General features: G+C 30.6%; 7 protein-coding genes across 27 annotated transcripts in view; 1 reads left to right on the top strand and 6 right to left on the bottom strand.

The window, feature by feature from the left end:
• Positions 1-64: 64 nt before the first annotated feature.
• LOC124496153 (uncharacterized) lies at positions 65-4,874 on the bottom strand. 4 transcript variants are annotated; one of them, XM_047059657.2, is made up of 3 exons: positions 4,316-4,874; positions 3,187-4,259; positions 65-3,118 (listed from the first exon to the last, which is right to left on the bottom strand). In XM_047059657.2, exons 2-3 carry the CDS (start codon positions 4,115-4,117, stop codon positions 213-215), a joined length of 3,837 nt encoding a protein of 1,278 aa, XP_046915613.2. In that variant the 5' UTR covers positions 4,118-4,259; positions 4,316-4,874; the 3' UTR covers positions 65-212. The 4 variants fall into 4 exon arrangements, with proteins under 4 accessions (XP_046915613.2, XP_075592052.1, XP_046915597.2 ...); XM_075735937.1 differs by having other exon boundaries at positions 3,187-4,163; XM_047059641.2 differs by having other exon boundaries at positions 3,184-4,259; positions 4,316-4,873.
• A 96-nt stretch (positions 4,875-4,970) lies between these two features.
• LOC124496205 (alpha-1,3-mannosyl-glycoprotein 4-beta-N-acetylglucosaminyltransferase A) lies at positions 4,971-9,799 on the top strand. Of its 9 annotated transcripts, none has more exons than XM_075735939.1 (8): positions 4,971-5,371; positions 6,112-6,275; positions 6,853-7,677; positions 7,746-8,017; positions 8,081-8,264; positions 8,325-8,498; positions 8,566-9,251; positions 9,323-9,799. In XM_075735939.1, exons 3-8 carry the CDS (start codon positions 7,194-7,196, stop codon positions 9,353-9,355), a joined length of 1,833 nt encoding a protein of 610 aa, XP_075592054.1. In that variant the 5' UTR covers positions 4,971-5,371; positions 6,112-6,275; positions 6,853-7,193; the 3' UTR covers positions 9,356-9,799. The 9 variants fall into 9 exon arrangements, with proteins under 9 accessions (XP_075592054.1, XP_075592056.1, XP_075592057.1 ...); XM_075735941.1 differs by having other exon boundaries at positions 6,109-6,275; XM_075735942.1 differs by having other exon boundaries at positions 5,596-6,275.
• On the bottom strand, positions 9,724-10,794 carry LOC124496286 (uncharacterized). The gene is made up of 2 exons (XM_047059798.2): positions 10,401-10,794; positions 9,724-10,320 (listed from the first exon to the last, which is right to left on the bottom strand). Exons 1-2 carry the CDS (start codon positions 10,570-10,572, stop codon positions 9,917-9,919), a joined length of 576 nt encoding a protein of 191 aa, XP_046915754.1. The 5' UTR covers positions 10,573-10,794; the 3' UTR covers positions 9,724-9,916.
• A 909-nt stretch (positions 10,795-11,703) lies between these two features.
• Positions 11,704-12,790, bottom strand: LOC124496276 (uncharacterized). Its single transcript, XM_047059787.2, has 3 exons — positions 12,384-12,790; positions 12,098-12,315; positions 11,704-12,025 (listed from the first exon to the last, which is right to left on the bottom strand). The coding sequence occupies exons 1-3, from the start codon at positions 12,649-12,651 to the stop codon at positions 11,876-11,878; spliced, it is 636 nt and encodes a 211-aa protein (XP_046915743.1). The 5' UTR covers positions 12,652-12,790; the 3' UTR covers positions 11,704-11,875.
• A 439-nt stretch (positions 12,791-13,229) lies between these two features.
• LOC124496256 (solute carrier family 35 member G1) lies at positions 13,230-14,964 on the bottom strand. Its single transcript, XM_047059765.2, has 2 exons — positions 14,544-14,964; positions 13,230-14,481 (listed from the first exon to the last, which is right to left on the bottom strand). Exons 1-2 carry the CDS (start codon positions 14,828-14,830, stop codon positions 13,677-13,679), a joined length of 1,092 nt encoding a protein of 363 aa, XP_046915721.1. The 5' UTR covers positions 14,831-14,964; the 3' UTR covers positions 13,230-13,676.
• Positions 14,965-15,650: 686 nt separating this feature from the next.
• Positions 15,651-18,904, bottom strand: LOC124494959 (uncharacterized). Its single transcript, XM_075728532.1, has 4 exons — positions 18,487-18,904; positions 18,096-18,423; positions 17,701-18,047; positions 15,651-17,640 (listed from the first exon to the last, which is right to left on the bottom strand). Exons 1-4 carry the CDS (start codon positions 18,715-18,717, stop codon positions 15,790-15,792), a joined length of 2,757 nt encoding a protein of 918 aa, XP_075584647.1. The 5' UTR covers positions 18,718-18,904; the 3' UTR covers positions 15,651-15,789.
• Positions 18,905-20,621: 1,717 nt separating this feature from the next.
• Ten-m (teneurin transmembrane protein Ten-m) overlaps positions 20,622-25,443 on the bottom strand; it is a 59,428-nt gene continuing 54,606 nt past the window's right edge. For all 10 annotated transcript variants that reach the window (XM_075728518.1, XM_075728524.1, XM_075728525.1 and 7 more), the window contains 2 exons: positions 22,960-25,434; positions 20,622-22,897 (listed from right to left, as the gene is read on the bottom strand). In XM_075728518.1, the coding sequence (XP_075584633.1) occupies positions 21,223-22,897; positions 22,960-25,434 (4,150 nt within the window). In that variant the 3' untranslated portion in view covers positions 20,622-21,222. The remainder of the gene's footprint in view (positions 22,898-22,959; positions 25,435-25,443) is intronic.

Below are 25,443 nucleotides of genomic sequence, written 5' to 3'. Positions count from 1 at the left end.
TGCAAATTTAATACAATAAATATATAAACGATCGATCAAAAACACTCATTAATTATTATAATAATTAATATAATTTATTTATTCATTTATTTATTATTATTATAGAAATTGTATTACGAAAAATTTGCATCGCTAATCCAAATTACATATACGATTATCTTTAATTTTTATGATCATATATAATATAAAATTATTATTATTATTATTATTAATTACAATTTTCTTTTCGATTTACTATGGATTTGATTCTCAATGTTTCGCTGCTTTTTAATACAATGTCTACAGAACCAATGTTCATTTTTTTCTGGTGCTTTGATAATATTTTCACAAACAAAATGATACCATACATCACATATATCGCAGGCAATCCATTCTTCATTCAAATCATTTTTAGTATGTTGTTTACATGTACCGCATATTGATTGTTTCGAATCTGTTTGTATTTCAACAATTGAATCGTCATGTATTTGATCTTCTAAATGTGATTTTGCCCGAGATGATGATAATTGTTTTTGATGATGATGCATTTTACGACGATGTTTTGAAGATTGCTGTTCACTATCAGAACCAGAATCTAGTTCAGTCCATAAGCGTTTGCTGGATTTTTTCTTTATACATTTGGCACAAAACCAAGATGAATCAGGGCTTGGTGCAGTATTGATACCCACACATGGCCAATGAAACCATTGATCACATGAATCACATCCGATCATATTTACCGATAAATTTTCAACACTTTGACATTTGGGACAGATTTCTTTCTTCTGTGTTGGTTTTTCAATGATACTTCCAACATCACCACCAGCACTTGCGGCTTGATTCATGATCATTTCCATTGATGTAAGATAAGATTGTCTTTGTTGTTCCTTTATAAAATTATGATCATATTTCATGGATGATGATGTCGTCGATAAACTTGGTGTCGGATCGATGGGCGTAATTGTCAAGCCTGAATCCTGTGGAGTGGACAAATTAAGTGGCGGATGTTTTCTTGGTCTACCAACCGGTCTTTTTGGTTTAGATGTTTCATCAATGTTTGTGGTAACGGTAATTGTCACAAAGTCTTCTTCATTTTTAGCCTTGGCAAGTTTTTCCTGTTTCTTTTGGAATTTTTCTAATTTTTTCTTTTGTTTTTCAAAACATCTTGGGCAAAACCAAGGACCACCAGGATTTGGATCATGTTGGATTCCCAGACAATAATAATGATGCCATTGATCACAAGTATCACAACCAATCATTGGCGTACCATCATCTGGTTTGAGACAAATAGGACAAATCCAAAGCTTATTATCAATGGTCTCTGATGTTACGTTGATTGTTTCACTGACCACTGTACAGGCCTGATTTTCATCTTTTTTACTAATAACATGTGGTGAATCTTTATCCTTCTTTAAATCTCTGATACTTTTTTCTTTCTTATGCTTCAATGATGATGATGATGATGGTGGTGGTAATGGCAATTCTTCATTCCCTTTAGCCAGATCTAAATCTTTATTTTTAACCTTTTTACCTTCTTTTACCAAAACGTCCTTGCTTTTCGAAGCTTTGTTATTTGATGGTGTATTTACAATCGAATCGTTAGCAAATAAAGATGTCGCGACACTGATGATAGGATTTTTCTTTGTTTTCGATTCTTTAGTTTTGATTGTAGTATCCTTGATGAATACAAGTTCATTGTGTATATCCTCAGTTTCGGCTTTTTTACTTTTTGTTGCAGATTTCTTTTCAATTTTATTTATAATTAAACTTGATTCTTTGAAATCGACCAATTTGGCTTCATCAAACTCTTTCATTGAAACTTTCTGTTTGTTGACTGATTGATTTAAGGTATCCAATTTGATCGGATCTTGATTGCTATCCGAGGGTCCCTGACCAAACTTGATATTAATTTTTGGTTTGAAATCTTTTTCTTTAATTTTAGCGACATCTTTATCTCGTTCTTTATCTCTATTCTTTTTATGTTTTTTATGTTGTTTTTCTTCACCATGACGATGTTTATTCTTAGAATGTTTCTTATTCTTTTTATGTTTACTTGATTCTTTTGATTTTTCTTCGCCAGGCTTTTTACTTTTAATATGATGTTCCTCATTGAATGCTTTACCCAGAAGTTTACTATCATCAATATCCATACCAGTATCGATCATAGCGGTAGACCTAGATGATTTTGAAGAATTTGAATAAACTGATGATAAAGAAGAATTAGAATTATGACGTTTACGATTACTAGTTGGAATTTCATTATCCAAACTTTCATTGATATCGGATTGATTTACAAGCAATGAAACAGGAATTTTATCAACATCCATATTATCATCACTTGAGGAATCACCAGAACTATTGATTACTTCAGCCGATTTGAATCTTTGATTAGCGCTTTTGTTGCGCTTGTTGTTATTATTGGTATTGGGACGAGAACTTTTCTTCGATGTAGATGTAAGTTTCGAATTCGAATCATCCATATCAAGTTCAATGCCACTGATGTATGATAATGAATCGTCATTTTCTTTTTTCACGTCTTTAGATTCGAAAATGGAAACCAATGTTTCGGCTGCTTCATTCTCATTGAATGAATTGTCTGAAATGTTTTTAGAATTTTTAGGCGGAAATAAATTCGAACCAAGAGATGCATTTTGAAGGGGAGATGGAACAAAATCAGTTGAATTTGATGCTTTTTGTTTCTGAACTGATTTTCTGCCTGCAGCTTTTTTTGGTTTTCGTTCAACATTTTCTTTGATTGGTTTGTCTTTACGTTTGTATTGCCGTTTTTTGACAGGAGTGGTTGTTTTTAAATTATCATTATCCTGGCTAGCAACAATTTTATCTTCACTCGAAATTGTGAATTTGAAATTCAATGGCTTATCTAATTTCGGCTTTTTCAGCCTAGAAATTTTCTCGGTGACATCTTTTTTAACACGTTCTTTATTATTTGATCTTATTTCTTTCACTTTGATGCTAGGTGTAACTGATTCCCCGAATTCTTCCAAACCCAATGATCCTATTTTGATTGGTTTTTTAGTAATGGGCATCTTTTTCAATTTTTTCAAATTGATATCCAAATCAATATTATTATTGATAGCATTTAACGGATTGTTAGCTGAAAAATCGGCATTTTCAGGCTCTATAAGGACAAAAAAAAAGAATGATTAATATTATAGAAAATAGATGACATTTTATCGATTTTACCACCAGGTTCAGGAGAATTTTCGCGGCTTATATGATTATTGGGTAAACGTTGAGTATCTGGAAAACGTAATTTCTTCCTTGTTTCTTGATTTTCCAAATTAGGTAACAATGAACCGGAATTAGCATTTGATAATAATCGTAAATAAGCTTTCGATGACATTAAATGATTAACCAAATCATTAGCAGAAGCTGATTGGAATAAAGCAATTTTGTTACTATTATCAGTCCCATTCTGTGCGGATTTTTCTTGATTTGCATTAGATTGATTTTCTTCCAAAGATTTTCCCAAACTAAATTTGAAAACTAATTTGGTTTTTTGTTCATCATCAGCTGTTTCTGTTTCGATTTCATCCTCCATTTTATCGGTTTTTTGTTCATTATCGTTTTTATCCAAAATTGTTTGATTCTGGGTTTCAGAAAGTTTGCCTTCATTTTGTTGTAGATCATTTTTTTCAGAATTTAAATCAATTGGGTTTTCGTCAGCTGAAATCATGGATTTAGTATGTTCATTTGAATCGGACTCAATATATTTGGTACAATTCAAAGATGGCAACCATTCGTCATAATATTCTGACCGCTCTTCATTAGGATCATATTGATCAAATATACGGCTTGGTCGATTTGGTAATGAATAAACTGGCAGGCTAAATTCAAGTGGCGATGATTCCACATTCAAGACATAGTCTTTTAATTGATTCATATCAATAGCTATATATTTGAATGCCATGAACATATCATCCATTGTCGGTTCATTACGACCAGCAAGATTTGCGGCATCAATGGCCAACATTGATAAACGTCGAAGATAATGATTAAGTAAATCAGATAGAACATTTAATGTAGATGTATGAGCCGAATGCCATCCAACATCATGGCAAATCTTCGAAACAATAGCTCGAAGAATCGATTGCTGAAATGTTAATGATGAAGACATCTTTATATAGAAATATTAGTTGTTGCTTCGAAGATAAGAATGCAATCTGGAAAACATTTTAATGAAAAATAAAATAAAACCAAAATGAGAGACTGAGAATCTTGTCGTTGTCAAGGAATGATGTTGAATTTAGAATTAAAACCTAGATTAAAACATTGATCATATATATTGAATCAATTTAACAAAACATTTACTTACCTCAATTTGGAAATAGTGAAAATATTAACAACAACAAAAATAAATTTTGAGATGATGTATTTTGTTATTATTTTTAGATTTGAGAATATTTATAAATTATAAAATACAAGCGTCATAATGAATTATTAGATTAGATATGGCATGAAAACAGAGTGGTTTTTCTTTGCATCAGCATATCACTGAACAAGAGTTCCTCCTTGATTTTGAGGGTGAGAATCGTATTGCAAAAGTTATTCTGTGGGTGGAGTTAAATGCATTCAAAATGTGACCGATTCATACACCGAAAGTAAAATACACAAGTTGACAATGTATGAACGATTTTTTAAAGAATTTTATTACAGAAACGGTACAAAATTGAATGTTCGTTTCTGTAAAATCAACAACTGTTGAAAATTTCAAACTTTTCCACTAGAAATTTGTTTTAATTTCTGAATTCAGTTTAAGAAATATATTGAAAAAATTATGATTACCAAATTCAATTAACCTAAATATTTTGACTATATATTTTTGGATATATCCAAATCCCTGAATATATAGTATGATTTTGGCGCATGGATATCATTCGATGCATATATACTCCATTATTATTGTGTTTGTAATAACTGTTTCAATGAATTACACGTCCACTACATTACAATGATATATCCATGTTGTTGATTATTTGAATGAATATATAAGTTGTTTAATGTTTCTATCAATCACTCTCTCTTTCAATTCACTTGCTCGTTTTCTCTCTTTTTCTCTTTATTTTATCATGGCTGAGTACATGGTTGTTGCGTCTGTTTTTTTTTTTTTTTTTTTGATATATCCAATATGCAAGCATGGCTTCCAGCTTTTTTTGTGTAGTTTTTTGCTTAAAATTTTCTATACTTTCTCAAATCAAATGAAGGATGTTGTTTTGATGCATTTATTGTCTGATTTTGTACCTTAAATTGCTGAAATATGCGTTGGAAACGACATCAAACAACGATGATAACAAAAAAAAAAAAAATTTCTTCCTCGATTGCATTCACTCGAAGTATACAGTGGTATACCAATCTACACGAAAAATAATAAGTCTGTAATGAAATGTGAATTTTAATTAATTAATTAACTGTTTTTGTTGTCATCGTTTTTGCTTGTTTTTTTTCATTTTTCATTTCGGTAATTTTTTTTTTGTATTGTTTGCATGCTTGTTCGGTTTTTTTTATGTTCCTTTCAAAATTCGTTTGTCAATGTTCTTTTTTTCGAATATTATCACAAACACATACACATGTTTACAAAAATTCATTTTTTACCAGTATTTTTTGTTATTGTAATTGTAATATTGGTGATGATGATGATAACTTGAATTTTACGGATGAGTTAATAATTGAAAAAAAGAATGACCACAACAACAAACTGTTGTCATTGATATAGTCGACGGATATGTATTTCGGATCATAATTTATTGTTTTTTTTTTTGTTCATATGTTTCGTTTTGTTCGCATGTTTGTACGCCAATCGTTTATTTGTTTTCAATTCCTACTAACCTCGATTCTCTCTTCAAGCAACAAAATTTATACAGTTCATTTATTTATATATCTATATTACGATTCATCATTCACCATTCTTGTTTGATTTTGTGTCTGTACACTGAGTTATCTAATACATTCGACAAATCTGAATTGATATTTAGTATGCATACTGCTTCCTTATACAGTTTATAATAATCAATAATCTACCAATAACTATTATTCAATTTTTCAATCTATTTTGTTTGTTTTTTCTCATTTTCCAACCATTCATCCGAACGATCGATTTACCTGATGCAGCAGGTAATACACACTTTAAAAAAAAAAACACAAATAATGTGATTCCCTTATGATGAATTGTCTTTGTAAAAAAAAATAACTACATGCGTGTTATATGATAACATTGTATCAACAATCACCATATATATTTATAATGATGAGAATCTGCTGAAAAAAATCAGCTGTAGGTAAGTAATGAATTTTTTTTTATTGGTTCAATAAATTGTAAAAAAAAACAAACAATTTATACGCCATGCTTGATTGATTAATAGTTTGATAAAAAAAACTTGTTTTTAGATTTAATTTGAATCTCATTGAATAAGCTAAAAGGTTAAAGTATGAGAAAAATTGTTTTATTTGATTTTATCATCATCATCATATATATAATTTAGCTTTTGTTCCTGATTACCATTGGTTATAATCATCATCAATATATAATGTTTAATGCCACTTTAGAAGTGACATTCAATTGTCGTTATAAATAGAGAATATATATTGGAGTTAATTGTTAGTTGTATGCAAAAAATTTCATTCATTCATTTGAGATTCGTTTTTTTATATCATTATGTTTCTTTTTTGCAAGACCTTATATGATAGTAGATCAGTGGCAAATTTTTTTTTATAAAAAATTGTGATAATCAACAATAGAAAATTTATTAATATAATAACATAAACTTCTCTTTTTCTCTCTCTCTCTCTCTCTCTCTCTCGGATGAAAATCATCACAAAACAACAAAACATTTTCGATTTAATATATGACATAAGCTAAAACCAAAATGTAACGACGATTTTTTTCCTTCTCGTTATGTCAAGTCATCGTCATCATTTTGTTGTTTTTTTTCACCCATAATTTTTTTCGTCATCCTTTTCCGTTCTCAATTCTTCAATTTTTATTTTTGTTTTGTTTTGTTTTGTTTAATTCGAATGAATTAATTTCTGCTTGAAAGCATTTCCAGATGAACGACAATGTAGATGATTATTAAAAAAAAAAAATTTGATTTTTGAATTCGACGCACAACATTTGTTTGCCCATCTTATTAATCAAATGTTCCTTATTCATTCATTGGCCTTTATCGATTTATTGTAAATATACCGTCACCATCATCATGATTCGCAAGAATCGAATCCTACAGATATTATTCTGTCTATTCCTGTTAACCGTGATATTTCCAATCCTCTTGAATCTTCTGGGAAATTTTCACAATAAACAGCTCTCACCATCGTTGCAACCACAAGCAATCATTATTTCAAATCAAGAAAAATTACAACTTAATAAATATTATGGACAACAAGAATCCTCTAATGAACATGATTCATTCATATTACAACCGATTAATAATTTAAATCTAACATATGTAAAAATGATAGCTGGCAATAAATTGGATCAACAACTGGAATATCGTTTTGCCGATCTAAGTAATCGAGTGAAATATGCTGAAATGATTGCCGGTGAACGTAAACAGGAAATCTTCCAGCTATTACAAGAAATTCGGGATCTTTGGACCGTCATACAGAATAAATCATCAAAAGAACTACATACTAATTTTACATCATTCACTATGAGCAAATCGATGGCTGAATTGCTTTTCAGTAAGTGATACAAATCAATTTTTTTTTGTTACGGTGACGAATAATTCACTTTAATAATGTTTCGATAGCTGAGCAAAATTCTTCATTATCAATGCAAGAGGAAATTGTTCAGATGCCTACATTATTAAGTCTTATGCCTCATCTTGCATCAACATCATCATTAAATCCGGCATTTCGTGTTGCTACCAAACAAAAACAATTGGCTCGTCGTTTTGTATTTGGATTGCCAACGGTAAAACGTTTGGTTGAATCTTACCTGATTTCAACATTGAGAGATTTGATCAAAAATCTATCACCAATCGAACAAGAACAATCATTGTTTGTAGTATTCATTGCTGAAGTATGAATTATTCATTTAATTTTGATCTTATTTGAATATTCTAATATTTTTTTCTATTTATAGAGCGACCCAGAATTTTTTCAAAAAACTGCCAGCGATATTATTGGTAATTTTGAGAAACAAATCGATTCGGGTTTAATAGAAATAATTTCGCCGCCTGCTAACTATTATCCAAATTTTTCCAACCTCAAACAAACACTTGGTGATCCAATTGAACGAGTCAAATGGCGAAGCAAACAAAATTTTGGTAAACAATTTGTGTTGACAAATACAATATGATCGATAATGTTCTCATGATTTTTGTCAGATTTCGCTTACCTGATGATGTATTGTCGACCGAAAGGAACTTATTATGTTCAACTTGAAGACGATATCATAACAAAGCCATCATATTTGGCTAAAATGGAAAATTTCATAGCCAAAAATACACAGACGAAACAAGATTGGCTTATATTAGATTTTTGTTCCCTTGGTTTTATTGGTTTGTATTCATTATCTATTATAAAATATTAATTATCGTATTTTCAACCCGAAAATTTCTATTATAGGTAAACTATTTCGTACAATCGATTTGTCACATTTTGTTCTATTTTTCACCATGTTTCACAATGATAAACCGGTGGATTGGCTTTTGGATAATTATGTTCAAACAAAGGTTTGCCGTTTCGACAAGGACATAAAAGATTGTAAACGTCGAAAGAATGCCATCTGGATCACGCATAAACCGTCGTTGTTTCAACATATTGGTACTCATTCAAGTTTGAAAGGAAAAATTCAGAAATTACGTGATAAAGGATTCGGAAAAGTTAAATTATACGAACCACATCATGATAATCCACCTGTTTCAGTATATTATTGTTCAATCAAACAATATCAACGATATAAGCTCAGTAATGCCTATGAAGGAAGAACATTCTTTTGGGGTGTATCACCGATTAAAGGTGATGTATTCGGATTTAAATATCAGCCACCAATCGATTTGGAAAGCTGCCTAATCAAATCCGGAAATTTGGAACATCCATCGGATGTATTGTACAACGCTACCCTTCAGATCAAACCAAATGTTCCTAATAACAAATACAAAAACATAGATAAAGATGGTTTCATCGATCTTACGTCATTCGATCCTGTCGCAGGTTTAGTCAATGTTCGAATACCAAACGAATTGAATCCAATTGTTGAGCTACGTGTTCGTATTGATCAAGATTCAATTAATTGGGTGATTGTAAATGAGGTATGTTTATATTCATTAAATTCACAACATTTATAACAAAATGTCTATTTTCTTTTCATAAATAAATATAGATCCACATAAAAGAAATGTCTCATCCTACGTAAAACATAAATTGGCAAACAACAAACAAATTATTTTGTTGTTTTCTACAGTGAATTCTAGTCTCTGCCTATATATATCTTATTATTAACTGATTGTGTCAAAAGAATTTTTTTTTATTGCTTATTATTATTTTGTCACAAAAATATCATCATGTCAATTGGAATTTTTTTTTTATTGATTATTGTGCCTTTTCGCCAAAAAAAAAAAATATTCCCTGTTATAAGCATCGTTCCGTGTGTGTGTGAGTGTTTGTACGTGTGATTTGCTATCTAATCTAATCTTTATTATTCACAAAATTTACCCTATCTATTCTTTTACTAATTAATCGTGACAATAATTTTCAATTTATGTGTGATATTTCGAATGAAACTTTTTTTTTAAAAAAAATCATTATTTATTTGATGCATTGTTTTTTCATTCGTTATTAATAAATAATAACAAACAAAGTACTTTGGATTGAATGACATTTTTTTCACAGAAATAGAAACAAATATCACAGTCACATATCAAAATACAGAATTGATTTTAAATCATTTGATTTCAAATGATTAAAGATTTTTTTTTTAACTCGGTACTAATGATTGTAATTGTGATGAACGTAATCGTCGTTGAGCCACAGCCGATGTATTGGCCATCGTTGAATAACAAGGTCGTCTAGCTTTATAGCTAATTTTAGATACTGGCTTTTGTCGACTCCAGTATTCGCTCGATTTTCCCAGATAAGTGAATGACCAATCATTTTTTGTTTCATATTTTCTCACTAATTTTTGTATTGCTTTACATGATTGATTCTGTTGTGAAGCATTATCTTCACCATCGGTCATCATTATGCATACAATTCTTTCATGATCATTTCGTAATTCATCGGCTAATTCAATGGCACATTTGACGGCATCAAATAATCCTGTACGGCCCGATGGATTATAATCACACATTCGTAATGGCTGTACCAGATTGATATTGATAGCTATCATGAAAACAAAAAAAAACATTGATTAAACACTATGATTTTGATAAAATCGATATATAAATGTAATTCTTAAATACCTTTATGCATTACTGTGACATGATTGTTAAATTTGATCAATATTAGTCGGCTATCCGGATTGATTTCCCGTTGAACATCAAGATAACGATTAATACCGTCGACAACATCCTGTCGTTTCATCCGCATACTTAAAGATTCATCGATCAGGATCAAAAACATTGTTTGATCCATTATTTTTGTCCTTAATTTGTGAACAATGCACTTTTTACTCCAATTTGATTCTTGTTTTTTATTTTTGTGTCACTGATTAGAAAATGAATGAATGAATGAAAATCCAATAAAAACGTAAAAACATAAATCAAATAATAAAAAAAAATAGATAGATCGATTGTGTTTGTGATTAGTTATTTTTTTTCGTGTTCATTAGTCGTTTTGAAAATTGTGATTTGGCGCTTTCCTTCGTTTGACATACGTTTATATAGAAGATTTTACTATGACAATTCATTTGATGATGAGGATGATGATCGTCATCTTTGTAGTGGTAGAAAAAAACAGTCAAACACAAAATAGCAATCAATTGCCCATTAGTTTTTGTGGGTTGAGAGGCTGACAACAACAAAAAATTTGTCATGATGATGAATATAATATATTCAGGTTGAATCGTTTAACTATTGAATGGAATTTTTTTTCCCACCCCCAGTATTGTACAACAAGTTCATATCAACTCAATACATTCTATGATAAATTAAGTAAAAGAAAGGAAGATATAGAGATGGTCAGTAATTTCACATGACATAACTACACTAAACGCACTGACGTATTCACTAATGGATACAACTAAAGAAAAAAATGTACGTCATCAAAATTAAATTCGAAACACTGAAACCATTGCTAATATCATCATCATCATCATCATCATGATCGTTTAATATGATATGATTGGGCATGTTTGGTTTTTTCTTATTCAATTCAATCGATTGAATGAATGGATGAATAAATAAAATTCAAACGAAATCAAAAAGGTAATCATATAGAGAAAATAAGGGAAATAATTTTTTTTATTATTTGAAAAAAGCTGAAACGGATTATCATCATGACCCTACTTACTATTCAATGAGAATTCACTCGATTAAAGTGATTTTTCTTTTCTCCCTCTCTTTCTCTTATTTTTAGATGAAATCGGCGAATGCGAATGATGCTGAAACCTTGAAACGATTTTTTTTGATTTAGAGTAGAAAAAACAAATTCAATTCTTTCGTATAATATAAGAATATAAGAGGTTTGGCTTGTAGTTACTATTTTAAGATTTTCTTTTTGTTTGTTGGTACAATTTCCTTTAATAAAAATATCAATCGTATGACATTCAATCGAAAATATTTTATTTCATTTTCTCATTAATGTCCTTGAATATATTCCGTTCAAATTACGCGATCAAATAATTGGTAATTTATTATTAGAATTATAATCATGAGTTGTTTTCTTTGAACAAAAATTTCTATCAATTAAAATGAACAGTTTTTTAACAAAAAAAAAACTAATCGATTGCAATTGTTTGTTCAACTACTTCAATATTTGGTACCAAAACACAGAACAACATTGGTCCAGGATGTTTTTTATATAGACGTATTTTTTTATGGTCATCCAATTTCTGTCGTACAATGATTCGAGTGGAGATATTTTGAACCTGTTTTTTTTTGTTAATTGGTAAACATGATAATCAGTAGATATCAAAATTAAGGAAAAACAAAAAACATACAGTAGGAAAACTTTTCAACACTTTAAATAAAGATGTGAATGTATAATATTTGTCAGGCACAACACCATTATCGACACATTCGCTACCATCATCGGCGATGGTTGATGAATTTTCACATGGACTCATCGATGGTCCATATGGCATTTCAACCATGTTTCCTGCCACTGGAACACGTGCAACCATTATCCGTTCAATTGATGGTACCTTAGCGATTGTTCCTGAAAAAAATATTTGTGTTTAAATTTTTTTAATTGATTAAAAAAAAAAATTTCCTTTTTGTACTTACTAAATTGAATTTTCAATACAGCATCAATTCCTTTAGTTAGTTTACAACGAGTTTCGTTACCGTTCACTGGTGGACATTGATTAACATAAACTTTGACATCTTTAGCTGCCATTGGATATTTGAATTCTTCATTACATGATGACCAAATAGTTTCACTTTCTTCAGATGCAGCAGTAGTAATTTCTTGGGTATTGATAATTGATAAAGACCAAGAAAATACGATTAAAAATAATAATAAATTGTTCGCCATTTGAACCATAGTGGCCATTTCAATGAAACAAAAAACAATTATTCTATGCAATGTATCTTACGGTACTCAATCACTTGAATAATGATGAAGATTAGTAACTTTTTTCCTTTTCATTCAGTAGAGTATATCCAACCAATATCAAATCCAAAATCATATGAAAAGAAAATGTGATAAGATAATTTGTTTATAAAATTTCATTTGTTATCATAATAAAGCTATGACTTTTTTTCCTTCGACTTTGATCTCGTCAAAATTTTTCATCAACCTTCATATTAGTATTGACATCAATTTTATATCCTATTGAATTTCTTTTTCAATTCGATAAATAATGATTGAATATAAATTTTGTCAACTTTGATTCTTCATATCCACATATACATGAGTATATACTAAAGTGAAATGAATACATATCTACGAAAAAAAAACAGGAAATTTTCAGATTTCTTGTGTATGTGTGTGTGTGTGTGTGTGTGTGTGTGTGTGTGTGTGCATGTATAGGATGTTGATGAAAATTATCAGAAAAAAAAACAATGTTTGTCCAAATCAGGTCTCAATTTTATTTTTATTTTTATTTTCGGTTAAGGTGAAAGGTATTATGAAATTTTTTTTTCTACAAAAAATCGATTAAAAAACATTTCCACATTTTTCATGGATTTTTTCCCCACTTCTCTTTTAGTAGTACACATATATACAAGTTATCTCATGACTTTTAATGTTGGCTCATAAATAATAAATGCATATTTCCGGTTAACATGATGATGATGATGATGAAACAAGCAGAAGGGTTTTTTTATTGTTTATTTGAAAAAAATAATGAAAAAAAATGTGAAGGATCTATGAGAGGAAAAGATATTATAATCGGTACATCCGGCTGATTATTCCATATATACATATTAATTTCACTATACATAGATTAAATGAGATTTTTGAGTTTTTTTTCCCAAAAATAATAATTTTCCATAGTATTTGATTTTGTTGACGCAATCATTGATGATTTTAAGAGTTATAATAATAATTATTTTGAAAAAATTGTTGATTAAAATTCAATTTTTTGTCTGTTGTTGATAACTACGTTTGTTCAAAGCAATGGCAATAATACAACAGGATACAAGTATAGCACCTACTATTGATGTCCATGTAATTGTTTCTTGGAAAATAATCACCTCCCAAAGAAAGGCCAATACAATGTTGAATGAACGAGTCACAGAAATTGTGCTTGCATCTTCATATTGTAATGATAATGTAAGAAAATACTGTTCTACCATACTCAACAAGCCTATCAAAACCAATAGTACAATACACCATGAATCATGCCAATCCAATGATCGATACAGACGTAAATGAACAAGGATTATTGAACCAATAATTGTGATCGCAATTGCAAACCAGAGCAATATTATAATGGGCGATGTAGATTTTAATTTTCGTAGAAAAATCAATGCCAACGATGATGAAATAGCTGAAATAAAAGATAGAATTTGTCCCAAAATTTCCTGTGCATAATGTTGATCCGTTTGTTGTTGTTGTTGTGTCCCGAAAATGAACACTGGTTTTGCAATGAATCCTACACCAATAATGGTGATAAATATAGTGATCGATTGTAACCACCGAAATGGTTCATGAAGAAATATGAAGGAAAAAATAGCAACAAAAACTGGTGATGTTAAATAGATTGTGGTAGCATCACCAATAGGAATTTTGTTGAATGCGGTAAACAGACAACACACAGCAATAGTGCCTATTATTGAACAACCAAATATGTACAGATTTGTTCGCATATCCGTATATCCGGGCAATGAACGTTGATAAAACAGAATAATGGAACATAAGGCAATCTGAATGAACGATCTGTGTTAAATGCAATAATATAAGATTTATATGATCAAAAAAAAAAACAAAAAATTCCATACCTTAAGACTAGAACTTGAATACCTGGAATCTGATATGATGAATTTAATAATTTGGCAATCACCGAACAAAATGAAAAACAAAGAACCGAAACCATTGCACAAGTGATTCCGAATGCTGAACCAAATATGGGTGGTTTTTTAAATTTTGATACAAGTTTTTTATCATCTTCGACTGTAATGGAATGAACATTATGATGATGATTATGGTTATTCAAATGATGATTTTGTATTGTAGCAATAGTCGTTATATCTGTCACGTGTTTCTTTGTCAATGAATCATCAGACATGATGAATTCTATAGTAATGTGGCGATAAATCAAGTTAAATAAAAATTTAACATGTGAAAAAAATTCCACATTAATAAGCGATTTTCCAAAAAATAATTTATAATTTATATGAAAAATTACCAAAGACAAACAATTAGGACAAAAAAAACAATAAAATTCTGTGTCATTCAATTTTGGCATTGTGAAAGGCATAAAATTTGCAGATATCATAAAAATTTTTAAAAAAACAATCATAACAACTAACCTTAATTTTGTGAATAAGATTAGGTTAACATCTTTATTTGGATCCAAAATTTGTAACAATTTGAAAATTATAATTGTATAATTGTATACATAAAAAATTTTCTTGTCAAATTATTGTTCAATACTAAAGATTAAAATACCGTTTTGGTCTTTTTTTTGCACATGTGCATTTATGTTTAGCAAGTTTGTTCCAAACAGATTTTTTTTAATTTTTTTTTCTTTTATCTGGTTTTTTACGATCCAATCAATAATATCGTATCGTACAGTATTTTAATGTTGTCTTACTCATAAACAAAACTTGCTTAAGATTTGATTTATTTTCGAGGATTTTCTTTTTTCACTTGGAGATAATTCTTTTCACAGATACTATTTACAACACTAATAGGATACCATGTGTAATGTTATTCTAAAATGTGTCAAAAAAAAACTTTTTATTTGCATTTAAAACCAATTCGAACCAGTAAGATCCCAATCATCAAATTGTAATTTTAGTTTAGTTTTGTTTACAATGTATATACAAGAATTGACCAATGATTTATCACATCTTTTAATGTAACGGAAATGTAAGAAAAGATATCTTTTTTTTGAAAACAATACTTTTTTAATACATTTTTTATGATTTGTTTATGTTATAAGCTCATAATCAAGAGAATTGGAGAAAATAAGAATATGTCATTATATTAATAGTTAATTGCTATAAATATGTTGTGCATATCTTAGTTATGTCGTGAACTTTTTCCATCTTTCTTTTTATCCTTATTTGAATCTTTAGGTCCTGCAATGGCTACATTGTCTGATAATTTTACTTTTTTCTTTTTTTTCATCTTTATCTGAGATTCATCTGGCTGTATTTCAATTAGTGGATATAAATGTTGAGGAGATTGTATCCTACTATAATGTCCACCGCCTACATCAAACATTACATTGCGAGTCTTTTCAATAATCAATCTTCTATGTTGATCACCAGTGGGTGAGGATGCGGCAAATTTTTCAATCGTTTCAACATGTTCAACAGGTAATTGTGATGTGAACATTGATGTTGATGGCCCTGCAGATTTATCATGATGATGATAATGATGAATTTGAATGGGTTGTGAAAAGGTGGAAGGATCCGTATAAACATGTTCAACTGGTATTTCAATTTCAGATGAACTAACAGTAGTTAGTTGTTTATGAATTAATCGTTCATCATCATCATGAGCATCGCTATGTGATGAATGAATTTTCGATTGTTTCTTGAGTTCGACAAGTTTTTCTTTACGAGGCGATTTATCTTTTTCCATAACTTTTTTCAACAATTTAAATGTTGAACTACTTGATTTAGTGGGAACAATTTCCGCTTCATCAATTGATTTCAATAATTTGGATTTTGAACTTTTTGGTTTTGATGATTTTTTATCTTTCTGTTCATCAAAAACGATCACCCTTTTCGATTGTCCCGGATATGGTGGCGGAATTTGATCATTGACTTCTGATTTCGATTCCTTATCTCTATGTTTCGCATGTTTCTGATCCAATTCTTTAGATTTTTTTGACTTTTCACATTTAACTTTTATTTTTTTCTTTTCTTTTTCAATTTTTTTGCTCGATTCTTTTTCTGGTTTTTCTTTTTCAATTTTTTTGCTCGGTTCTTTTTCTGACTTTTGCTTTTCAATTTTTTCCAATTTTTTACTTTTATCTTTCAATACAGATTTGGATGGTTTAGATTTTTGTGTATCAATTTCTTTTTGTTTACTATCTTTCGACTTTTTTTTCTTTTCATCATGTTCTTTTGCTTCGATTCTAGATGATTTTTTCTTTGATATCTTTTTCTCTTTCTCTTTACTCTTGAGATCTTTAGAGTTTTTTTTCATTTTCGAATCTCGTGCCACATTTATATCACTGATAATAACTTCCGGTATTTGCAAACGATTCCGTTCCGCGATTGCATCCATTCGTGAAATTTTGTGTTTACTTTTACTCGATTTACTTTTGCTTGCTTTTTCATTGTAGTTTTTATCAATATTTGTCTCATCAACAACATCCTCGATGGCGTCATCACTTTCTTTCAGGACTTTGATTTCGGGAATATTATCATATTCTCTTTCTATTATTTCTTCGTCATCTTTAGTTTGTCGACCAACAAGGCCAATATTGATTACGATTTCTTCATGTAATGAGCTTTTACTGCTTTCCACAGTTTTTAGTTCTGGTTCGGGTTCTGATTGCTTCGGTTCACTTCGTCCACCACCAGCAAGAAATCCAGACATCAGTCCCATAACCGTATTACGAAGAGAAAATTTTGACGACTTTTTGGCTGTTGTTTCTGTCATTAGCTTCGATTGGACAATTTCTTTAAGCTTTGAACTTTTACCATCTACCTTGGTCGATGGTTCAGATTTGACAGTGTCCATTATTAATGCAATATCATCAGATTTAGATTCGTTGGTCTTATTGACATCTTTTTCCAATTCGGCTGCTTTAAGTTCCAATAATTTGCCATTATCTTTTTCAATTAGTTTAGTAGGAAGTTGACTTTTAGATTCTTTATTTAATTTTTTCATTTCTTTTTTTTCCTTTTTCTTTTGCTTTAAAATCAAAAAAAAAAAATATTAGACTATTCATTCTATGATTTTAGGCGTAAATACCTCTTTTTCAAGCTTTTTCTGCTCTTTTTGTTCTCTTTTAATTCGTTTTTTTTGATCTTTTTCAGATTCAAAACCATTACTAAGTATGGCAATATGATCAGTAATAATATTGAAAGCTGTTGAATCAATTTTGGCACTTTCCACTTGCTTTTCGACTTTTTCCATTTCTTCTTTTGACATTTTAACACCATGAATATCATCTTTTTGATCATCTACATCTTCTTCGAATGATAAATCTTTACGACTAAATAATCGTTTAAGACGTTGACGCCAATTCATATGTCGCAATTCAAATGATCTATGTTTTTTAACACGATTTTCTTCCAAATCTTCGACTCGTTTTAATACTAAAAAAATAAAAGTTAAATACTATTTCATATCTAAAAGTCATATACCTGGCAGCAAATTTGAAGGGTCGAATTCAAGCTCTTCCAATTTAATTTTACTTAAATGAGTATTGATTAGTTTGGTGATTTTTCTTCGTGTATAATCGGCTTCTATTTCTTGTTTTGTTCTCGGAATTCGACACCGGAACAGACAACAAAGTAGAACAGCTATTACAGTTAGAATACCCAAACACGAAAACATAATGTGCCATATTCGAAAATCTCCAAAAACGACTTGTTCCAGCCAAGAACTATCAACAGTCAAATCGATTGGTGATTGACAAATCACCACCGGAGGTGGTGGTGGTGGTGTTGGAGACGATGATGGCATCTGAGTCTGAAGTGAATTTAACATCATTCAATGAGATTTAAAGTCAAATTTTTATTCAACAGAACTTACTTGTTTTGATTCATCATCATTTTCTGCTTCAGCAATCAATTGTTTGGCAAATAATAAATGGAATGTTAATGCAAGAATTAATATCGGTTTGATCGTCATATTGGCTGATTGTTTGCACATTTTAATTATAATTTGTCGGCCTTTAAAAAAAATTGATTCAATATCCCAACAATAATAATAATAATGAAGATGATGAGTAAAATTGTAGAAAACGTTTGATTTCAGATGCATTGTTTCATTTTAGTAAATTTTCAAGTATTTAGCCGTCTCATTATTTAAAGTCATCATTTTACTTTTTTTAAGAAACAAAGTTTGATCATTAATTTTGGATGAAAAAAATTTCGGTTATTTATCCTATAGGATCACAGTCGATATTTCATGGGCAACATGACAAACTACAATGGCACAAAAAAGCAACAATGATCAACATCATCAAACACTATTATGACTTCATGGGAGCCATCGGTTTGTTCAATTCGGTTTGATTAAACTAGCTAAAAATTCGAATGTTGTTATATATATACGTTTTTTATTGTTGACACCTTAAAATGATTGAACAATATGATGACAATGATGATAGTAAAAAACAGAATTTATTCATGTTTAGAATTGATGAAAAAAAAAATATATAAACCATATGTACACAATCGTAGAAAATTTAATCAATTTCACCAGGCATAACAACAATTTGTTTTTATTATTGAACACAACAGCCCAGAATTTAAGCAGAATTTTTTTTTTTTTTTTTTGGTTTTCACACAGCATCCGACTATGGTCAAACATTATATATTGTGTGTCATCATATTGAAAATGAAATTATTTAGATCATGAAACAATATATTAGAATATTTTTATGCTAATGTTTACATAATCCGGAGAGTGTAGATCTGAAAATAATTTTGTTTTTGATCACACACTATATATTGGCCAGCAAAAAAAAACTGCATGTGGCTCTTTCCGATCTAGTTTGCAATCACTTGGATTTTGATTCTTCTTCTTCTTCTTCGTCTTCATTTTTTTTTTTTTTTAATGTTGACTCGCCCATAATTCTGTCATAACTTTATTCTCTATCCTCTCTCTCATCGGACGTTGTTCCATTTTTTTTTTTTTTTTTTGTGTGTGCAAACAATAAAACACATAAACAACTAGATTACCTTTAACCGAATGAGAGCTATTTTTTTGTTGTTGTTGTTGAAGCCCTATGCACACCTTATGAATGAAAATGTGTATCGCATTTGCGTGCCATATCTAATCTAACTAATAATTATCACAAATAGAAATGAATGAATCAATGAGATTGTTCAATTCATTCGTTGTTCATTTTTGTCATGTCATACATTTATTATTTATCAATCGTTGTGATTAAGAATTTAAAAACTTTAATCAAAAATTCAGAACAGCATCGAGAAGAATATGATTTCATTTTTTTCAAAAAACATTCTCTCATGATAATGATGACGATGAAAACAAAATATTCACTAAAAATGGTCCGTAAAAAACGTCAAATTTAGTAAAATTGTATCATTCCATCATGAATACGATTCATTTGAATATTAAAATATATAACGTCGTTTAAAGACGAAAACTATGGCTAATGCTGTCAAGACGTTGTTAAACATAAAAACTGGTCTCCGCCCGTTTCCGTATTGTTGTATTTATTATTATTATTAATTTTTTTTGGAACGACACAGTTCAAATGAGAAAAATTTCTCATGTTGTCAAGAAAAAAAATTAAAACATTTCTCATTTTTAATTGTTTTTTTTTTGTCAATATAATAGGCTGCTGGTCAAGATGAGATGGAAAAATCATCATCAATTATTTTGTTTGTTTATAATTAACCCATCGACTACCGCCATAGACAGAAAAAAGGTCGCAAAATAGACCAACTTTTCGAATTTTCATGTGTTTTTGGCGCATATATGAGCCGCTGGTCTATTGTGGAAAATTTGAGTGGCACACATATGTGCCGCTTGGTAGTCAATGGGTTAATCCGGTTAACTTATGGCCATTGAATAAAATGATCATAGATGGCGTTATCAATGCTTGGTCAAAACCAATTGATGATGAATGTGGATTTTTTTTTTCCAATAATATTTTTGATCAAGAATCGCCATCTATTGATAGAAATTTTCAATTTTTTTTTTAAATAAAAATTTTATTATTCATTATTCATTCACATAAATTAATTATTTTTGTACAGCACATAATTATGATATATAAATCAATAATCATTAAATAAATGATACACAATAATTGACAGGAAAAAAATCAAAAACAATAATTAAATAATTAAAAAAAAAATGTGATGAATTTGAAAAAAATTAATAATCATTGATGAGTTTCAAATGATGACAATTATATAATGACGATGGGAAAATATTACAAAAATGTATTCACATTATACAAATTGATGATGCTTGATCAATAATTAAAATTGGAAAAACAATAATTTTACAAATAACAACAAAGATTGGCAGAATCAAATTATTAATATTATAATGAGTGTTGATAGGTGTGAGTATTTCGAAGGTATATCTTCCACGAACAAAGAAGAATATGAGAATTCATTGATGTTTGTTTTGTTTTTGTACAATATTGTGCAATGCATTCGAAAAAGAAAATAAATTATTTCAATTAGTTTTTTCTGTGAGAAAAAAAATATAAAATTTTTTTTTATCGATCTAGTTCATCGATTCCAATCATCATCATCATGTTATTTAAAGCTTGGATGATATTTACAAACTTAATGATCCGATTTTTTCATGAATCAATGATGATGATCGTTGTTGTCGTCTTGAATGATTTCGACGTTTTCGACTTAAAAGATTTGATGAATCTCGTTTAAATCGTACATTAGTTGGATCATCGGCCAATTGTGGATATCGTTCAATACCATGAATGTCGGATCCGAAATATTCACGAACAATTCCGGAATGTAACAAAGTTTTCTTTTCCTCTGTTGACCAATCCGATTTGACCAAACCAGGAAGTGAATGTCGAAGATAATAAATTTCACGTTGCCAAGCTTCTTGTACAGCTTTACGTCTTGCTAATCGTGCAACTCGATTTATTTCTTCATCAAATGAAGCGCCATAACGAATGTTGAGCATTATATTACCAGTGTTGACCAATAAATGACTAGTTGAATATGATGAATCACTATCTGAAATCTTACTGACATTGACCATAGAGCCTAGTTTGTGTAATTGTTCGATATCACGTTGCATTCGTTGATGAACATCGTTTTGGGATGGTTGAACGAAAAAGAATTCATCCTTAGAATGATGAACCAAATGGAATGGCAATGAATAAGTGCCGTTAAATACATTCGTTAGCACAGAATTAATGATAGGATTTTTATCGATTTCTATACTGTGGACAGTAGTTATTCGTGGTGTTCGTGATATCAATGCTGCACTCAATGGTGATGGCATTATAGCAATTGATATTTCGTGCATATCCAGAAAACTTCCAGGATTTGAGTTGAAAGGTAGTTTGATTTTACTTTCTGGAATCATCGATAAATGATTAAAAATTTCAATCAGATTTTTTCTTTCAGAATTTAAGGATGTGATGATTGGAGGGCTTTGCATGAAACTATGACGTTTAGTTTCAATTTGTTCATCAAAAATAAAATCAAGTCGATAGCCGAGGGTTTGCAACCATGATTCAATATTTGCCATTGGCAATGAGCCAATTGAACCATCCATTTTTTCGACAAAATGTGCTGGATTGACAGGATCATTGTTTTCGAATCGATATAGATGAATCATGTTCGATAAATCTTTATCAAATGCATCCCAACTAGGTGTTAGCCATTGAGCGATTGATGCGTCATAAACTCGTCCATCTTCAAAGTGATTCAATCCAGTCAAAGGATCTCTAATTGAACCACGGAAATCTATAGGCAGCCAAAATGATGGGTTAGAATCTTTGAGAATTTTACCCCAAACATCTCGAATAATTTCTTTGACTAAAACACCATCACCGGTATAGACAGCTACTGGTGAGCCAAGATGATCACTAGCAACATAGTATTTTGTACCTTCGATGGTAAGCGCAATAAGATGGCCATTTGTATCGTATATGAATCCGATAATCCTCGAATCAATGACACAATGACTGATTGATGAGGGACGAGTTTGATCATAGATGAATTGAGTTCGATTTTGTGTATTACTTGAACTAGTCACGAATCTACTCATTAATCGATTTTTATGATCATAATGATAAGAAATTGCCAAATCATTTTGAGTTCCATCTTTAAGCATCACACCAGTTAGTTGGCCATTCGCATTCAACATGTATTTGTTAGTGGAATCTCGAGAAATGGTAAAGCCACGCTCATCGATCATGAATAGATCTTCACCATTATCGCCAAAACTTCGAGCTCGACCAGCTTCATCGCGTCTGTGAAAAAAAAACCATGATTAATCATTGAGAAAATGAATATTGTTACCATCTATACTAACCTGATCTTAAGTTCGTTATCACCTTCTTGTATGGTTTTCAGATTACCGTCGATATCATAACCAAATAGTGAACGTGCAACAACATTCGATACAGATGAAGAACCACTAATTAGAACTTGTTCCAAAAAGCCAGAGCTCGTGTATGTATGATTGCTATTAATGTAGTTGGCACCATATTTTAATCGAGACTGAGCAATACGTGATCGACGTGGTTCATATTGAATAACTTGTGAAAAGAGTTCTTTATTCCAGACCGAGAATGTTATTCCAACCATTCGACCATATGAATCGGTGGCAATAGTTTTGAGCAATCTTTCATCACCAATCTGTACAACATTAGCACTATGTCGTTTGAATATAAACGTATCTACGCCTTCTTCCATTCCGGTCAACATTGAATACTTTAATTTTTTTGTTTCCACATTTCGTCCTTGTAGCTCGAATTCAACTTCGTTAATATGGCCAACACCATCATATTTATAGCGAAGTTTGTAATTGGAAAGTTCGGTGCGAGGATTGAAACGAATTCGTTCTTCTTTAAGCAACGAGCCTTGATGACGGTATTCGGCTTTATAATCAAAATTGTCTGATGAAGCTTTGTTTATACTTTTGATCAAATCACTTCCAGTATGATAAATATATTCGGTTTTTTCCGCACCACAAAGTTCTGTTTGTATTAATCCCAATGAATTGTATATCATTACTTTTCGACCGGAATTATTTGGCAACAATTTGGTTATGGTTCGACCCCATTCATCGTATTGTATGGTGAATGAATTATGAAAACCAGATGGTAAGAAGAGTAATTTGTAGAAACCAAGCGAAACTTGACGATACAGTTCATTGCGATGACCAGCTGGTGTCATGATGGCGGTTAGACCACCATTGGCGTCATATTGAAGCAAGTAACGGCTACTACCACTGTCTTTGATAATTTCGGTTGGACCTAAGGTCGTATCGGCATATTTAAGGGCTGTTGATGAACCATCACCATGTTTGACACTGGTCACGCGACCTTTCAAATCATATGACAATTGAAGTGATAATGCTCCACGTTTCCAGCTGAGCAGACGCCCGAATTGATCGTATTCCAATGCTACGGGTGTTAGATTAAAGTTTGATATAAACTTGATTGGCCGAGCAACATTATCGAAAGCCATATGTAATATTGGACGAGTCGAATGATCAAACAAAGTTTGTTGATTGGCATCTTTGTCGTATTCGATTGATAGGATGGTATTTCCATTAAATTTTAGTTTCCTACCAATAGACGTCAATGATGGTTTTTTTGTCGGATCATTTCCTGTATTACCGGATAGCTTATTCGGCATAGATGAAGGAGAATTTCTTCTAACAAAATATTTCCATTCAATACGTTTGACATTTTCTGAATTATAAATGATCCTCATAATTGACGGTAAAGGCCATAATTCGCTCATTTTAGACCATGAATCGGCAATCACGGGTGATGACATTGATTCAATTTCCAAATGACTTGTATCACGCTTCCTCATGGCCAATTTATGTGATGAGCCTTTTGTTGATGGATTAATGTTACTGAGTCTTTCCAAAGTGAAAATTTCATCCCCTTGCAATAAATTTTTGCTTATATACTTGTCGCCTACGTCTAAACGCATAAGATCAATATCATTGTAGGTGACCAACAATTTCGTTGTTCCATCAAAAGCCAAACGATTGCTTAAACGCATGACATCACCAGTGGGCAATACTACTTGAATTACTCGTCCATATTCATCATATTTATACAAGGTAGATTTTCCCCATGAATCAGTTCGCGATGTAAGCAAAGCATCCAAATTTCCTTGATAATTGAATTTTATGGCATAATTGCTTGAAGTGGTGAACGATGCTAACAGCCCTTGTCGGTTCATCGCAAGTCGACATTTTTCGCCTTGAGAATTCTCGATACTTTTCACTTGGTTACTATAATCTCTCAATATGTAAATCTTGTTACCAGCTGCATCAGTGACTGAACTGATTTTACCATTTATAGCATTGACATTATAAGCAAATGAATAAATCAATGTGCCGGTCAATGCTGATTTGGTTGAAATATGTTGACCATGACGATTAAATACATAAACTTCATGCGTTTCTGGCCATACAATCTCATATTCACCGGTTGAAGGATTCTGTTGTGGCAATGGAGAATAAACTGTTCGTACACGAAGATTTTCCTGATCACTGATATGAACTTTTCCGTCAGGTGTAACGGTAATCGATGAAATTGTAGACAGATGAGCATTCACAGCTAACAAATCATCAGGTGAAAAACATTTACAAGAGACATCCATACATGAACAATTGATATCAGCACCAGCAAATCGTGATATTCGTTGATCGGATACGGACACAACACGAACACGATTTGTATTTTGGGAATCACTTTCAGCAATATAAAGATCTCCATTTGGTCCAAATGTGATTGCTTGAGGAGTTTCTAGGAATACTTGTCTGTTTATA

The sequence above is a fragment of the Dermatophagoides farinae genome, chromosome 2 (genome assembly GCF_024713945.1).
Source record: "Dermatophagoides farinae isolate YC_2012a chromosome 2, ASM2471394v1, whole genome shotgun sequence".
Classification (NCBI taxonomy): domain Eukaryota; kingdom Metazoa; phylum Arthropoda; class Arachnida; order Sarcoptiformes; family Pyroglyphidae; genus Dermatophagoides; species Dermatophagoides farinae.
This window is presented reverse-complemented; position numbering and strand designations above follow the sequence as displayed.

Bases quoted from the DNA above. Each gene is read 5' to 3' on its own strand.
- LOC124496256 (XM_047059765.2), bottom strand. From the start codon at position 14,830: ATGTCTGATGATTCATTGACAAAGAAACACGTGACAGATATAACGACT. The intron at 14,482-14,543 runs GTATGGAATTTT...CATTTAACACAG, and splicing joins ATTCAAGTTCTAGTCTTAAG to ATCGTTCATTCAGATTGCCT.
- LOC124496205 (XM_075735939.1), top strand. From the start codon at position 7,194: ATGATTCGCAAGAATCGAATCCTACAGATATTATTCTGTCTATTCCTG. The intron at 8,499-8,565 runs GTTTGTATTCAT...TTTCTATTATAG, and splicing joins TTGTTCCCTTGGTTTTATTG to GTAAACTATTTCGTACAATC. The intron at 9,252-9,322 runs GTATGTTTATAT...AAATAAATATAG, and splicing joins ATTGGGTGATTGTAAATGAG to ATCCACATAAAAGAAATGTC.
- LOC124494959 (XM_075728532.1), bottom strand. From the start codon at position 18,717: ATGCATCTGAAATCAAACGTTTTCTACAATTTTACTCATCATCTTCAT. The intron at 18,424-18,486 runs GTAAGTTCTGTT...AATTCACTTCAG, and splicing joins ATGATGATGAATCAAAACAA to ACTCAGATGCCATCATCGTC. The intron at 17,641-17,700 runs GTATTTACGCCT...TTGATTTTAAAG, and splicing joins AGAAAAAGCTTGAAAAAGAG to CAAAAGAAAAAGGAAAAAAA.
- LOC124496153 (XM_047059641.2), bottom strand. From the start codon at position 4,117: ATGTCTTCATCATTAACATTTCAGCAATCGATTCTTCGAGCTATTGTT. The intron at 3,119-3,183 runs GTAAAATCGATA...TTGTCCTTATAG, and splicing joins AAATTCTCCTGAACCTGGTG to AGCCTGAAAATGCCGATTTT.
- LOC124496276 (XM_047059787.2), bottom strand. From the start codon at position 12,651: ATGGCCACTATGGTTCAAATGGCGAACAATTTATTATTATTTTTAATC. The intron at 12,316-12,383 runs GTAAGTACAAAA...TATTTTTTTCAG, and splicing joins TGTATTGAAAATTCAATTTA to GAACAATCGCTAAGGTACCA. The intron at 12,026-12,097 runs GTATGTTTTTTG...AAAAAAAAACAG, and splicing joins TGTTGAAAAGTTTTCCTACT to GTTCAAAATATCTCCACTCG.
- LOC124496286 (XM_047059798.2), bottom strand. From the start codon at position 10,572: ATGGATCAAACAATGTTTTTGATCCTGATCGATGAATCTTTAAGTATG. The intron at 10,321-10,400 runs GTATTTAAGAAT...TTTTCATGATAG, and splicing joins TGTCACAGTAATGCATAAAG to CTATCAATATCAATCTGGTA.